This window comes from Macadamia integrifolia, chromosome 10 (assembly GCF_013358625.1).
Source record: "Macadamia integrifolia cultivar HAES 741 chromosome 10, SCU_Mint_v3, whole genome shotgun sequence".
Taxonomy (NCBI): domain Eukaryota; kingdom Viridiplantae; phylum Streptophyta; class Magnoliopsida; order Proteales; family Proteaceae; genus Macadamia; species Macadamia integrifolia.
In genome coordinates, this window is record NC_056566.1 from 24018732 (window position 1) to 24036003 (window position 17272).

Here is a 17272-nt window from a genome sequence, read left to right on the forward strand (position 1 = left end):
TTCCCATGCTACATATCTCTTTATCTGTTCAGCAAATCTGGCAAAAATGAATCAGGTTCTGGTGTACTGAAGCTTCTACCTGGAAGGTAGAGGGCTTAATGTTCGAGTCCTTACAGATTTAGAAGCGGAGTGCTCAGCAGTGCATCAATCAATGCCTTCCCTAAGAATATCGAGTGTGTGTTTGTGTTCAAAGTTGGAGTCTTTCCCAATTGATGATGTTTGGATTAGAGGAGGGGTGTGGAAGAATGAAGAACATAGGATATAGAAAGTGCCTGGATCGAGATGTGAAGTGTCTTAACATTGTATTTTTTCTTGAGTTTGTGGGTTCTCAATCAGATAGAATCATAATACCATGCTTGATCTCAATTAACCATATAGCCAACAGAAACTCTATATCATTATTAACCATAATAAGATGCTTTAATTATATACATAAGCAGATAAAAAATACATACAAGTGTTACAAGACCAAACCAAAATCTCTTTCCAACCCTCCCTCCAACCAGTACAGTTTAGAACAACAAAGCCTAACCTCCATTATTTCCCATTATAAGAGTGCAATATCAAACAATAGTCACAACCAAATCACGGACACTGCCCATATTGTTACCACTTCATTCCGAGTATCATGTAGCAATAGGGAGGGAAGCCTTCTTTCTGTTCCCTCTCTTCCTTCTTGACAGTAGCTTCTTCAGCAATCCTACACCTCCACCACGTTTATTAACGGGAACAATTGCAAGAGCATCAGCTGAAGTTGTTTCTTTGTGCTTTATCTCATTTGAACTGGAAGTCTCTACTGTCTCCACTGGTACAATAGGACCATAGAGGGAGTTGGAATCATTAGAAGGAAGGGAGAGAACCTTTGGAGGTTCTACGCTGCATATAATTTCTTTTGTCTTTGGAGACTTGAGATCGTCACCCTCAGCATCATCCTCCGCTAGCATCTGATCAAGTAGGGAAGAGCGATGTGTAGTGTTCTTTGTTTTATTATTTGCAGGGGTGTCAGAGGTGGAGATGACTTTGTCAAAGAGAATAGCTTCTCTAGGAGAAGACAATGCCTTCAACTGTTTCCCCAGGTTTAAGATGGTTTCCTGGCACTCTGCCAACTTTTCTGATGCTGCTGTGATCTCCCAGTCCTGCAAAGTTGGTTCAAAACTCTTTTGAGTCTTTCAAGTTTAAATAAGTTGTAATTAAAGTGCCTAACAAAGAACCTGTCTGAAAATAAGCAACTTACATGGTCACACAGTACTTCTCATCTAAACTGAAACGACCTAAATTTATGGTGGCTTTCATTCCCCTTATCCTAAAACACCTTTCTTCTGTAATGTTTACTTATTTAGCAATACTTTGAAGAAAGAGGTCAAAGGAACCCACCATGGGTTTTTGTTTAGTTTCTCATGCATGCTGTTGCAAGGGAGGGGAAAAAAAAAAAAAAAAAAACTTGGGGCATTTCCTTGACATCTTTTCCTCCCCATTTTGCCTCTGATTTGTTCTCTTGTGATTTATATTACAAAATCTTACAAAGTGCTACTCCAGCTGAATCTCCCTCAAGGAAAATCATGTGGTCCAGAGACCATGGGGACTGGGTGATTTAGCCATCATATAACTCTATAACGGTGCAACTCTTTCATTGTTTGGAAACTCATTTCTTTATTCAAGAAAGGTTTGATAGAAATCCAAAATGTAATTCTGTAATCAGTGGATTTTCATGCAATTAAAAAAAAAACACACACACAGATCCTTAAATGTGAAGTGGGTTTAAATGTGGAGTGGGTTTCCTCACTGCGACTAAACAAAATCAATCCTTCAATGGCTACCATATCCACCACGTGGCACCTTGGTTGGCACTCAACATTATGGCCATGTTGTTCATATCATCCTCTACTTATATGTCAAGCTTCAGCCCAACCAGACTACGCTAAATGCGAAAATAAAGATAGAAAATGGTAAAAGAAAAGGCCTTCTCTTCTACGTTATTACAACTGAAGACAAAAGGGGAAGACTCTAATATATGGTGGAACGTACAGTAGAGATGGGCCAATGAATTTGACACTTTGGCCAATCAAAACAATACCATATTCCTCCAAAGCTCAGCTGAATCAAGGAAGCCTTTCCTATTTATAAATACTGTAAAATATTACATGATACTTACGGTACGGAGTTGCTTTTGTTCTTGATTCGGATTGTGCTTCGGAATTTCCTCCTTGGTTACACTGTCAAATATTGCAGAAATGTTAGATATCTCAGCAACAAAGAAAAATAGTTTTTAGCTCATGAAAAATATAACACCAAATTATTGTGTACCTTTCTAGCTGGAGCTGTAGTTCAAGGCATGTTGCCTCTAGTTCTTCGCAGAAGTTGCTTTTATCCTCCAGTTCTGCTTCTAGTGATGAAAACTTTTGGCGAGTCCCATTTAATTCAACCCTGGCAACTGTAAGCTGGGTGTCAAGATCTTCATTAAGCAACTTGTGATTTTCAATCTGATCTTCAATAATCCCCTTTGATTCTTTTAATTTTTCTAGTTCTGTATGTAAAGTTTCTCTGTGTTGTTCTGATTCCTGAAGTTGCACAATCAAGCTTTCACTCTTCTGAGTTGCTGACTGGAGCCTTCCTTCCAAATCTTTCTTTGCAGATTGCACATTTTTCAATTCATCCCTTAATCTCCCATTTTCTTCTCCAAGAGTAGACTTAAATTCCTCCATCTGGAATGAATTACTTTGCACAGTTGGAGCTGCAGTAGAGGGAAAACATGATAGTCGTTCTCTAGATGCACGTACTTTGTCTCCTTCTGGAAGTAGACTGTTCATCCCCATTTCAACTTCGCTTTCACTTCGTGATTCATCCCAATCAAAATGCTTCTTGATCATATCCCTCATGCTTGAAACATCTTGGAGGGAAAAGCAGTGGTTTACAATCCATTCCAAAGCTGAAGTTAATTCTCTGGAAAATTTTTCGAGGTCAGCTTTTCCACTCAAAATTTCATTACAGGATTGGACAAATTTCTGCAAAACTGCATTGAGTTCAGAAGATTTCCATTGGAAAACACGAACTAAGTAGCCTGTAGGTGTTGCTGGATTTTTGTCTAATAAAGGAGTCCCATTAGCTACTGTCATGATTTGTGGCGAATGGTAATCCATCAAAGATGGTTGGTTAATACCTTCAATAAGCTCAATTATTTTACAGATTGATTTGCTGAGATTTGACTGGAGCTGCTTGTTCAATTCCTTGGACTGGATGTTAATTTCTGATGCTCCATCAAATGAATCTCCCTTTGGAGATGTATTTGGAGGTCTCCATGAAATATAGCCACTAATACGTGTGGGTTCTGATGCTTCAGAATGCCTTGAGACTTCCTTGGCATTAACAAATTCACCAGGGTTCATATGCATCAATACAGTTCTGATCTCCTCAAGAATCTCTTCAGGATTCTTTTGTGTGATGCGATTTTGCTCCAAAATCATCCTCAAAATTTCCTGAATCCAACTAGGAGATTTCCCAATTGATTGATCTTTTGATTGGATTTTCTGATTCATGTGACCAGAGCCTGAGTGACTATCAGTGACTGGAACTATTTCCTTACCAGTTGCATTTGAGGGATTAACACCTGTCTCAGCTTTCAAGGGGCCCATAAATGAATAGCTTTCACCTGAAGAATGAGAACTTCCAAAAGGTTTGTCAACAGACACTATTGCCAATTTTTCCATCTCAACAAAGTCATCCATTAGACTTATTTCCGGAATTGCAACAGTACTGCATGGTGATCGCCTCCTCGGTCTCCCATTTCGGAAATGCTCCGGTTCGGAGATCAAAGCAGAAGCCCATGATCTAGCAGAGCTTGGCTCATCTTCATTGCCAAAGGTAGATATTGAATCAAGGGACAGTTCATGTGATGAGGAAAAAGACCTTGTCAGTGCCATAGATGTTTGCTCTTTTGATAGTACTCCAAGCTGAGCCTCAACCTGTGACAATGTAGAAGCTGTGTGTGAACACATCATCCTTGAAGATTGGAGTTCATTGTTTTTCTTGGATAGGCTTTCCTTGAGAGCCCTATTTTCTTCCTCCATGGCACATAATTTCTCAGTTAAAAAATTGATCCTCCTAATGGGAGTGTCCGGAGAGTTATCTGCACCAAAGTCCTTCACCATCAAACCTGTCATAGAAGAATTCAACTTCCTCCTACTCATATCAACAAGATCTTTTTCCAGCATTTCAACTTCGTTCTTCATTTTCGCCAGAGCAGCTGGGCCTGGCAACCGCTTTCGAACCAGCAGACGTAATCTCTGACATTCTGCTTCTAACCTCGCAATCTTCTTCACATTCTCCAAGTGTTGCTTGTGTGATGCATCAGCTGATCGACGGTTGAAATCTTTCTCCTCATTTCGAATCTCAAGCTCCTTCTCAAGCATGTGAACCTCATATTTCAGAGAAGCATCTTCCTTTTCCATGGAGTCTAGTCTTACCATCAGCGTTTTAAAATTAGCTTCTGCCTGGGATTTTCCTCGACTTAAGTCCTCAATCAATTTTTCCTTTACCTGAAGGTCCTTGCTCAGATGAGTATTTTCTATGCCCAACTTGCTAAGCTTCATGCTAACTTCTGCTAACTTCTCTTCTAGAACAATTCTTGCTTTCTCAAATTGTCTCGAGACCTTCAAAACTGCATCATGAATTCTTTGCTCCTGCTCATCCCTCACAAAACGTAACTGCTGCATGCATTCCTTTAAAGCCGCATCCACATGAGCTAACCTTTCCTCTGCAGCCGCTCTCTGCTGTAAAGCTTCATCTAGTTCTTGCTTGAGAGACAAAGACTCTGTTTCTGCCTTCTCCCAACCTACATAAAATTATATATAAACGTGATCTGCTAGATGTCAAAAAATAAAATTTCAGAAGAAATGTTCATAATTCCATCTAATCTGCCCACATTGGAGCAGAAATTCCATGCTAGGTAAGTATGAAGGCGAAACAATAGTAGTATAAGAACCTGCAATTGCTTCTTCAGCCACTTTTGCATGTTTCATCACAAGATCATCCTTTGCATTACACTCAGAGGTGGCCAAAGACAGCTTCTCATTGAGAGTTTTCACTGATATCTCCATCTCTTCTGCTTTCTCTGTCCCAAGTTTCTTCTATATGATTAAAAAAAATCAGAAATATACACAGCGTAGAATCATTTGATTGAAAAAAGATATATTTCCAGTGTAAAATATAAATTTTGGATTCAAAATATCCAGTATCATATTGTACATAATCACGTTACACGAAGAACAAATTCCATGCTCCAAAAAAGGAAGGTTTAAGGATAATAATGAAAATTTCGTCAATATTTACCATATGAGAGTCTTGGGAAAACTAGATGAAGGTTTCTGGACTGCACCAATAACAATATAGGGGAGAGAGATCTGCTAATCATTGACAATAAAGAAATCAGATAGTCCCCTCATCAGAGACTTCATAACAACTTGTTAACTTTTACCCTTCTTTCCATCGCTGCTTAAGACGTCTCTGTCCCTAGCTAAGAAGCCTAAGGTTATCCGAACTTCCCTGGTGGTTGGGTCAAGCTCAAAGTCAATGAAGCTGCACCAGGGATTAGGATCAACCAGAAGTCCACTATGTGATTAACATGTCAATCATAAGCTTTGGAATGGATGTTGCTTGCATCTTAATCATTTCTGCTAAATTAATTCCCATGCATGTGCAGAGGAATGAGAATTTCAGGTATTCAAAATTCTTTCATCAATAATGGCCACCATCATTCCAAAGGTAATAGTTTGATGGCTTTTTGCATGAACAAGCTTCACCATGGTACTATGGGATCTAGTCCCCCTTATGCCTCCATGATAAACTCAAAGAAATTATGGAAACATGACCTCATTGAAATGGCCGTAAGGCAAATATAATTGGTTGAATCACCCCCCACCCCCCAAAAAAAAAAAAAAAAAATGTGTTAGACCAAAGATGAAATCAAGTTTGAAGATAAAATACAAGTAGTAAAAGTTGCAATTGCTTGTACTGACATCAGCCATTATTGATGGGAGCAAATACCATTTCCACTTTCAAAGATTCGTATTTGGTGGGTAACATGAAAAGAAATATTGTAATTGTCACTAAATCCAGTGTCAAAGTTGACTCTGAAGCGTAAGAAACGTTTAAATCACAAGGTAAAAAATGCTCGACCTAATATAGGGAAAGGTCAATACTCGTGGTCAGATGTTTCTTGACAAGCAATTAGGTATACATAATGATGTAGTGTATTGATTCGGAAGTGGACAACAAAATATCCATAATCCACATGAGAAGTATTGTCCAGCCTTTTCCCTGAAGCAAGTTGTCAGAGCTGATTTTTTATCATCTCAGTTAGAAATAAAATGTAAGTTGATGCTGGGATGAAGAAGGCTGCTGGTATATGAACAGGTACACTTATCTCATTGGTACTAGTAGATTGTACATTAGTTGTTTATTACCCAGTAAGTAGTTTTGACATTTTGTTCTGCCCTTCCTAGACCTAATGTACCATAATTCTTCTTCTTCATGATTATCACACTTCCTATTCTTCCAAGTTTCTTTACTTTTCTAATTTTATTTAGAGATGAAAAGAATATAAAGCACAGAGTTCAAGCCTCCAGCAGACTGTTCCATCTGGTTTGCTGCTTTTGACTTCATCTTGTAAGATCTATATTATTGATGGCAAATGTTGGGAATAATTACATATTGAAAAATTCGGGGACCTCGAATGCCTTCATATACCAGTCAGGTCTCTCTATCTAATAGCTGATGCTTTTGGCTTGGACAATTCAACATGGTATAAAGGGATGTCAAAGGAGGTGTGGCTATCTTAATTTGTTCTTTTTTGTGGGTTTTGTAGGTTGCTAGGGGGTGTTGGGATTCTGCTGGGCTTTTATCAAGAGCCCTCTATGCCCAATGATATCTTTTTCCCTTATGGTGGCACACTATGGATGTCCACATTCCCTTTTCTCTCATTTTTTTTTTCTCCGAACTTTTCTTAACTACCATTGTCAATCAGAAAGATGGATGGACAATGAGAGCCTAATCTCAGATGCTTTCTGAGGCACATAATGAGATTTTTTTACTCATGGTTGCACAAAAAGGTATTTAGCACAACTAAATGCCATGATAATCATTTACCATTAAGCAAGAGAGCACAATCTTGCATGGAAGAAGTATAGAATAATAAAAATAGAATCTTGTTCATCAATAAATGATTTCAGAAGATGAGAAAGGTTCAGTTACCTCTTCTCCATTTCCTTTCAGCAAAAGGTTGGCTTTATCGCTTACAACAATTGTCTTCTCTGTGGATTTTTTCCTCCAAAGCCATGCCTTTTGGTCCATGACGTCACTGAATATGGATATTCGAACAAAATGCCAAAAATTTCCTGAGGAAAGATCATTATGAGATGCTTCACTTAGATTCTAACTAAGCATCTTAATGGTTAACATATGGCTGTTCATTGAAGAGAATAGCATGTTCTATCTCATATTAAATTGAAATCTAAAGTCTAAATTATGTTTCAAAGAAAATAATTGCATGTATTTTAACAAAATATTGATACTTATAGACAGATGATTGAGATACTGAGTTGATATGTGCGGGGGGAAAGGGTTTTTATGCATCAAAGAGGTGCAGTCAAACTTCTGCCTACTAAACCTCAGAAGCAAATACCATTTCCACTATCAACAATTCATATTTTGAAGGTACCATGAAAATAAAAATTTTCTATTTTCATTGAATCCAGTGTCAAAGTTGACTCACAAGCATAAGAACCTTTAAATCGCAAGGTAAGAAATGCTCAACAAAAAAAAAAAAAAAAAAACAGGGAGAGGTCAATAGTCGTGGTCAGATGTATCTTGACAAGCAATTAGGTATTAACATCTCATCTATTGTTTAGTATGAAAGAGAATGACGCAGTGTATCAATTCCAAAGTGGATAAAAACAGATCCATACTTAACATGAAAAGTTAACAACCAATTGTCCAACACTTTCCCTGAAGCAAATGGTAAGAGCTGATTTTATATTATCTCAGTAAGACATAAAATGTAAGTTGATATTGGGATGAAGAAGGCTGGTATATATACAGGTTCGCATATTAGTCACAGACTACAGACTATATTTTTAATGTAGAGATTGTGATCATGAAACGAACAACGAATGCAGCTAGGAGCAGTTTACTAAATCTTAGAAAAAATCATCTCTTGTAGATGAGATGAAGTGGGCAAACCCTGGCACAATGGTTAAGTTGCACTATTGCAACCCCTTGGTTGCGGGTTTGCAACTTGGAATAAGGCTGTGTACATTTGCCCTTCCCAGGCCCTGCAGTAGTAGGAGCCTCGTGCATTGGGATGCCCTTTTTTCATGCAAGCAGCTGTTGCACTAATGTATGATTTACTACTTAACAAGAGACTCCAATTGCATTGATAGCAACCAGTGTTATGAGAGAGGAAGAAGCAAGTAAATTGAAGATGTTAAAACAGAGAAGAATCAGAGAACCAATTTGAATCAACAGGTAGCCAAGTGCCATTGGGATTGTCATAGGAGTCTCAGATGATATCCTAGTTGAACAAAAAGAGTTGTTCAGGTTCTGTTTTGTATGAAAGATCTTAACTTTTAATGATTGATTGTCACAGGACAAAGAAAAATGGAAGACAGAGCACATATCAATAAATAACAACAAACAAAAAATATATGAAATAAAACACATGGAGAAGAGAATAGAGAATTTGAAGCTGTTACTGTTCTTACCTGAGAAAAATTTAATCAATAGTCATGGATCAACAATTACCACTGATGACATGAACCCTCCAGAAACACAAACTCTGCTACTCCAAACTCCAAAATAAACCCTCCAGAAAATGTAAAACAGACTCCAAAACTACATAAGAAGAACTGCAAGAGACAAGCGAAACATTATCATTGAAAATTTTAAGAACCAAAAGCATTAACACCACCGACAACCACCTGTACATAGAATTGTGATTTGTAAAAGAAAATGAAAAGAAAAAAAAAAGTGGGATGGTAGTGTAGAGTATAGAGAGAGAAAGCAAAGCAAGACTGTGAGAAAGTTTGGTGTGACTATAAAACACGTACTCTATATTTAAGAGTTATGTTCCTACAAGAGTGAAGTCAGGTCTCAGTAGAGAGAGAGAGAGAGAGTGTCGGCCTGGAGCTCTGTGGGGTGGGGGGGATGAAATTTTCATATTTCAGTGGTTTAGCTGTTGCTTTTGAGCATTTTGACAGGGAGAGGAGAGGATTAAGGAGAAGGGGAAGCTTGAGGAGGAAGAAGAGGAGCTGTCATTATCATGGAATTCTAGACTAAGAATTAAAACTTTCTTTCAATGTCAATTGTTATTTTAGATTTTCTATTTGCTTTCGTTAAATTAAAGGAATCACCACTTTCACCACTTCACCACCCAAATGTTAAATCGGAAGTGGTTGGTTTTCTATTAATATCTAAGCAAAGATTCCTTTTGTTCAGATTAATTTAATTACACAAAAGCCCATTCTTAATTGTTAGATTTTCTCTGTGCTACTATTAATTAATCAACAAAGAAGTACCAACGGTACTAATAGGTGATAGACTTTTTTTTACTTTATAATTTAGTTTCATTATTAATATTCAGGAGAGAGAAGCTCAATGGGGCCACAGGCCAAGTGGGTTTCAGGCAACAGCAGTACTGTAGCAGAAGAGGAGGTCCACCGGTCGCGACAGTGAAATACATGAATGCCACGGCTGAATCAATCACATAATAGTGAGATAGACAAGGTTGCCCACTTGAGGAAGCCTACTGTTTGGAGTTTGGACCACCTACTGTTTGCCTTGTAAATCACCTCTCCCTCTAATTAATTCCCTAATTTTAAATGCATCACCATGTCCTCAATCCATTACCGTTCGAGTCGGCTGGTTGTGGGTTTGAATCTTGGCATGCTCACTATCGCACATTAGTCCTGTGGAAACGTTGCTTGTCGTACGAGAGTTTGTCTTGGGGGCTATGATCATGCCACAGAGCACTCTTTTTCCATTACCAAAAAAAATTTTAAATGCATCACAATGCTCTATCTTGTCATAAGAGAAATTGAAAGCAAGTGAAACTTTTTTTAGATTTTTCTATTCAAAAAAAAAATTAAGCCTTTTGTATCATTACCCAATATGATTGTATAACAAAAGAAAGTTTTCTGTTCGGGAGTGTAGCTCACACACTATCACCCGTGTGTCTGTCTCTCCTCTTCGCTAACCCTCATGAACTGAACAAACAAGAGGCTATGTAAGGTCAACCATGTAAGGTAATACATACGCAAAATTTTTCATTAGATTTGAAATTTTCATTTCTTTTCTTTTTCCTTCAATTTTCTTTGGAACTCAGGGGAACCTAATTTGTGGTTACATTGTAGTGGGTGAATATGGGCTTAGGCTTGGTTGTGCTTTGTTTTTCTGCTGGTGGCTTAAGTTGCTGAGGAAAATATTTTTTTTCCCTTTTTTTCTTTTCTTTTAAATACTAATATATGTTTCCTACCCCACTAATGTGACCTTTTGATAGAGAAGCACAGATCCACCTTAATTGTTAGTGAAGCTTCTTTGTCCCAACTGTCAGGAAAGTGCCTTGAAAGTGAGTTTTTTTTTTTTTTTTTTTTTTTCTTTAATTCAAATTGACAGAATATTACATACATAGCACTAGATTTCACTACAATGAAATGGTATTCTTGGATTTTTAATAAATTTCTCAATCACTTCCCACTGCTATGATCACCCAACAGTGGGGGAGGGAGTAATTTTGACCACTCATAAATGTAAAGAATTTTTTTTTTTTAATCTAATTGGAGCAGTTTATCACCAAAGTGATGAACTAACAAGTTGAAACCCTTTTTAACTTCCTCCTTATTTTTAAAATTTATTTAATACAGTATTTGATATAAAAGTAAAAATGAATTATAGAAACATTAAAATTTATTTAATATAATTTTCATGTAAAATAACAGAATTTATCGTCATTGAAAAAATATATTTTATATTAAAAGAACAATAATGTAAAATTATAATCTTGTTGTAACCAATCTTGATTACAATAAGATTTATCTTTTCTAATTATGAATGCCAAGAGTGGGCCAAATTTATCCAAATCCATAAGATATCTTCACCAGCTGTTACTTATTTTTTTATTTTTTAATGGATTGTGTTAGATCAAACACCAAGAAACACGAATAAAGAGAGATAATAGATCCGTACGGCACAGAGATTTAACGAGGTTCACACACCAGGGTGGTGTGCTACATCCTCGGGCGAAGAAGAAGATGATTCACTATGCAGAAGAAAGATTACACCCTAGCAGCGGCGAGGAAGAACTCGCCCTGAAACCCTAGCTTCGTGAAAACCATAGAATACAATGACTCTCAACAAGCAACAGTACATTATATATATATATTCCAAATAGCGGTTCGACCCATCGGGTTGCAGTCGATCCGGTCGAACCATACCGCGGGGGCTACGCCCCCGCACCCCCATACGAGATACGAGATCAGTGATGGGCTCCGGGCTTGGGCCTATGGCCCAAGCCCTCTACTTCCATCACAGATCTCAGAAAAATTTCCATTCGGATCGCCACCAAAAATATGTCGGATCGGATCAATCTTCAAAACGGATCAAGAATTCGAGACAAACTTAACAGATTGGAAGAATATCTTATCTATGGTTACATCAGAATAAGGAAACACACAAGGATGGTGTGTAACGAGTATTGCTAGTTTTGTAACCTTTTTGTCTCAACTCCGGTGCTATATGAATTGGCATTCCTGTTGTTTTCTTCTACTTTGTATCCGCTAATAATTTGGATTATAGTTCTCTCTCTCATAGAAAAAATATCAACGTGAATTGTGGAATGATAGGGGATGATTAGGTTGACTGATGGCGATTGTCCATTGGTTGTTTATTTTATTCAATTCATGGGTGGCTGCCAACTAATGACACACCCTCTGCTTTTGGCTTTTCTTTTCTATTCTTTTCATGGTTTTGGTGCGTAGGGTGATATTGGTTACCTTTTTAAAATCCATACGTATCGTATTGAATCGAGAACCTTTTTTTTTTTTAACTATTTTAGTTTTGATCTGTACCATTCCAATGATATGAGATTTGTACGGTATCGGGATTGATGATTAGTGATATTGATATAAATTGTCCGATACCGTTACCAATATCTCAAACCATGATTCTTTTATGTCAATGCAACGATCACATTATTGTTTATTTTGAGAGAATAATACAGTACTAGTGTGGAGTGAGTTGGATAGAGTGAGGACCAAGGAGCACTACTTATATTCTATATTATAACGTCAACCAATAATATTATTTTACAATGGGGATTCTACCACCTTTATTTTATGGGTAATTTACAGCGCCACCCCCTGGAGAATGCCAGTATTATAGGAACACCCCCTCTCTTTCACCAAATTAGACTCAGACCCCTACCGTCAGTCACCGTTAAGAAAGAATTTGAAATGACATTTTTACCCTTTTAACTAAAACAAATAAACAATCATATTTTACCTTACCTCTCACTGCAACAGCAGATACCACTGGCAGTTCAGCTTCTTCTCCGGTCACAGGCAGCTCCGGTCACTGGCGGTTCAGCTTTTTCTCCGGTCACTGGCGGTTCCAGCTTCTCTCTCTCTCGGCTTTCTGAGAAACAGAGCCGTTGAACTTCAGCACAACTGCCTTAACGAAACGAAGAATCGCCTCCCGCGACCGGTTCAGTCCCTCAACTTCGCTTTGGTGATGATGATGATGATGGAGGTGGTGACTGCGGTGGCTTCTTCTCTTGGAATTCAATGTACAGAAGCCCCTGCTTCCAATTTAGCCCTTTCTTATCTAAAATTTTCATTCTAAGTATTTGACCAGGAAACCTTTCACCTTCCTCTTCAATCCGTTGAGTACGTCAGAACTTGGTTCTATGAATTTCTATCTAATGATGATGATCATGATTCCTTTGTTTCACTATCTTCTTATTTCCTCACTACCTTTCAGCCATAAAAGAACACCCCTAGTGGGAAAATATTGTAAGACAACAGTTTGTGGGAGGACAGTGTGATCTATTCTGTAACTTGCGTTGGGCCACGGTTAAGGTGAGATCGATATATTTAAAATATAGAATATATACATAAGTTTAAACTAAGTTATCTTTTGCCCTTTTTGGTTCCGTCGCCGTGATCGTTGATGCAGCTGCCACCGCCGGTGCTCGATCTGGGAGAAAGGTACAGTAAACATGGGATCCTGCCGCCGCCACCGTCGTCTTGATCGTTGATGCAGCTGCCACCGCCGGTGCTCGATCTGGGAGAAAGGTACAGTAAACATGGGATCCTGCCGCCGCCGCCGCCGTGATCGTTGATACAGCTGCCACCGCCGGTGCTCGATCTGGGAGAAAGGTACAGTAACCATCGATTTGAGGATAGGACTTATTAGATGGGCATTTTAGGTACTTCACATTTAGTAAGGGCATTTTGGTATTTAATATAAAAAACAGTAGCTGACATCAGCATATAAAATATATTCTGTAACGGAGACTGACGGTAGGGGGTCTGAGTCTAATTTGGTGAAAGAGATGGGGTGTTCCTATAATATTGGCATTCTCCAGGGGGTGGCGCTGTAAATTACCCTTATTTTATTTAACAATGTACACTCAGCTAAGTAACAACACTCCCGTGGATGGTTCTAAAACTCGGATTGAATGGAATTGGGTTGGATTGAATCGGATTGATATCGGCTTTGTAAATCCTATCTTAATACACTGGTATAATCTAAGGGTAAAAATATAATAAAAATTGATATTTGTTAATTGATTTGGATCTTGACCTAGTTCTTGCGTGGATCGTCCATGTGAGGCAATACAAATTTGCTAGAATTATAAACCCTAACTTGCTAGATCTCTATAAATAAGAGGTTGAGCAATAAGAGAACAGAACTATGATCTCTCTCTCTCTCTCTCTTTATAATTAACTCTCTCTTGTCTTTTGTCTCTCTTTATTGCATGAGTGGGTGTTTCTAAGGAATTCCATCTCGTTCCTTGAATTTAAAGGGTGGATTGTTGTGAAAGACCATCTTCACTGCTTAGCGAAATAGTTGCAAACCCTAGATTGTGTATGTTCGTGCGAGACGACACACAAAGTAACCAGATCTTCTCGACTACGTCTTAAACATCATTGAGGTAATCCTAGAATCCATTTTGTTTTCATTCTGCACTTTAAAAAAGCAAGGATATATCTGTTCAATTAAGTTTGATCCAAGCCAATCCAAATCGATATCATTGAAGTCCGATCCACAGTTTTAGAACTTTGCTCCTATGTGCTCATATAGTTGTAGTTCCCAATATTCATACATATTAGATGGTATTACACTGAATTGACACACACATATATATTTATATATTAAATCATCTTTTATATCAATACCTATGATATATATCCATATTATATCAATATCGATCACGGCTAATGGCCAATCTGATGCCATGACTAAAACTAGGGGCCAATGTTGAACAAGTTTATTCAGCTTGCAGTTGAGCTTGAAGCCTTTTTTTTTAATCCTGAAGTAGCATTAAAAAATCCCAAAACTATAAGAAAGCTGAGGCTACAATCGCTACCTCTTGACTTTACTATCCTAGCTACCAACCAAGCCCCTCTTCAAATCCTTTCCAGAAGACAAAAGAAAAGATTCTCTATGATACCGTCTGAATAACGATAATCAAAGTGAAAATCCTTAAAGAGAATGTTTTAGCAATGGTAGGACTTACTAATTACCCAAGCACCTGACGAGTTTACTAGAACCTTCTCCTGCAACAAAAAGAGTTTGACTTGGACAAGTAAGTTCATGATATGAAGAGCCTTTGATATGACGGCCCAAACCCGCCTTAGGCCTTCAGAATGAGGCCTGGGCTAAGATTTCTAGCCCCGAGGGTAGGTTAGGATTGAAAAACATACACTGGGTCATGGTGATATATATATATATATTGCTTCTAGAATTAAAATAATATGTTTTGTTAGTCTCATCTGGCATAGATGCAAGAACCCGGCCAGCTCTGAGGGCATGTTAAGATTATTTTTTTCCAGGCCCTAGACAGGGCTGGACTAGGCTCCGGCCCAATTAAGGGGATGCAGGGTTGGATTAGGGTTTTCAAAAAATCCAGCCCAACCCCGCCTATGTGCACCCCTGTCTAAAACTATGCATATACTCGAATGAACTTGGTGGGTGATTGAAACAACTTAATATCTAGGCCAAAGGTAAATTTTTTGGACCTTTTAATGGGAAAAGGGGGGGAGAGGGAGGAGGAGGGCAAGATGACTACCCCACCTGTGATGATGCCTTAACCTCTCTATTGGCTCTTTTGTTGATGATATAAAAGGCAAATAACCAGACATCAATCTTTTTCCTAAAAAAAAAAAATTGTTTCCTAGACTATAGGTCCAAATAATTTCACCAGACAACATAGTTATGTGATAAATATTGTACATGTGGATGGCTACCGAAATTGTATGAATTTATATAGGATCAAATTTTAGGTTTCAATTTAATCCTATATGCTCTCATATATTGGTATGCACTCCTTCTATGTTACAATAGTACAACTTAACTATTGTGCTAGAGGCCCGCTCACTACATCATCACTTAATCATGTATTAAAATTAAATTTATACCAATTTGACTTTTTTACTTATCTTTATATGTTGTGAACAACGACAAGACTATAAGAGAGTGCATTTTTAGTCCATGGCTCTTAAATTTAATCATAGACATGCATTTTATTTTTACATACAAAGGATTCAAGATATTGCTCTTGTCCTATAGTCTTGTCGTTGTTCACAACATATAAAGATAAGTAAAAAAGTCAAATTGGTATAAATTTAATTTTAATACATGATTAAGTGATGATGTAGTGAGCGGGCCTCTAGCACAATAGTTAAGTTGTACTATTGTAACATGTTGGTCACAGGTTCAAAACTTAGAAACAACCTCTTCTATGAGGCTCGTCACTAGTAGCGGGAGCCTTATCCACTATGTTGCCCTTTTTTTTTTTTTTTTTAATTAATAAAAGCAATACCTTCATCTATCTTTTATCTGTTTTTTCAATCCTACCCTTTTCTATTTGACTATCTTGTCATGTAACATTCAACTTGTCAAACCACTTATTGATGTGGAAATTTTTCATGGAGTCCAAACAGGTTACCATACCATAGTGAGTTGTTGAAACGTTCCCATCACCTTTCTTCTTAGGTGGGGGAGGGTTTGTTAACTATGATGGCATCTCTTATGGTTTCATTTCCAAGCTTGCGAGGATTAGATCTTTCCCATCTGATGTTAAAAAGAAGCTGAAAGCGTAAGCTACCATCCAAAGTGAGTGATCTTAAACCATAACAAAATTTTAAGCAATGAAATAATAACCTTCCCATTTGGTTGCAATATCAGTTTAGAGGCACCCACCACAATCTCCTAGAACAAACTCATTTGTTGTTTAACATAGAATGCTTAAGTCATATGATTTAGAAACTTGATCGACACTTATATATCTACATCCACTTAGGCTGCATTTAATAGTCATTCAGAAAAAAGTTTATGACGTTTTCTCGTTCTATGGTTATGGAAAAAGGGAATAAAGCATTTGGTGTCAACTTATTGTTTTTGATTTTTTTTAACAAAAAGGAAAAACAAAACGCTAAAAACACAAAATGATGGAACAACGAAACCATGTTCCATTATTTCGGTTTTGTTTCAAATGCAAAAAAAAAAAAAAAAAGTGATCAACAAGCACAATTTTTTTGTTTAAAACGGCATTTGGGTACAAAAACTGAAAATTCTGTTTTCTACACGAAATGTCGTTTTTGAAACTAAATGACTACCAAACACAGCATTAACATATATATAATTCAGTTCTACAAACCTCTCACATCAACTCTTCCAAGATGATCTAGAAATTTTATTTATTAGTTTTTAACTCTAGAATTTTTCTTTAATTTGAGCAAAATGATACAGTTTAAGTCTCCTTTTTGACAATGTGACCCTCTTTATATACTAATCATGAGTTACGTTTTCATTGCACCCACTAACTTGGTGTGGAGATGTGAATACTTGTGGCTTATACATTCCTTCCCTTTTAGTTTAAAACATGCATTTTTTTATGGGGGAGGGTTTTCCATGCTACTAATTTAGGGAAATCTCTCACAACACACTAATCGTATGAAAAATGGTATCATCTATTTGAACCCACCAAAAAAAAAAAAAAAAA

The 17272-nt window shown here is 37.4% G+C and overlaps 1 protein-coding gene across 2 annotated transcripts; it reads right to left on the bottom strand.

The window, feature by feature from the left end:
* Positions 1–375: 375 nt before the first annotated feature.
* Positions 376–9334, bottom strand: LOC122091446 (filament-like plant protein 7). 2 transcript variants are annotated; one of them, XM_042661400.1, is made up of 7 exons: positions 9099–9334; positions 8754–8897; positions 7246–7388; positions 4979–5120; positions 2305–4828; positions 2153–2213; positions 376–1136 (listed from the first exon to the last, which is right to left on the bottom strand). In XM_042661400.1, exons 3-7 carry the CDS (start codon positions 7342–7344, stop codon positions 627–629), a joined length of 3336 nt encoding a protein of 1111 aa, XP_042517334.1. In that variant the 5' UTR covers positions 7345–7388; positions 8754–8897; positions 9099–9334; the 3' UTR covers positions 376–626. The 2 variants fall into 2 exon arrangements, with proteins under 2 accessions (XP_042517334.1, XP_042517333.1); XM_042661399.1 differs by having other exon boundaries at positions 4979–5123; positions 9099–9333.
* Between the last annotated feature and the right edge of the window lie 7938 nt (positions 9335–17272).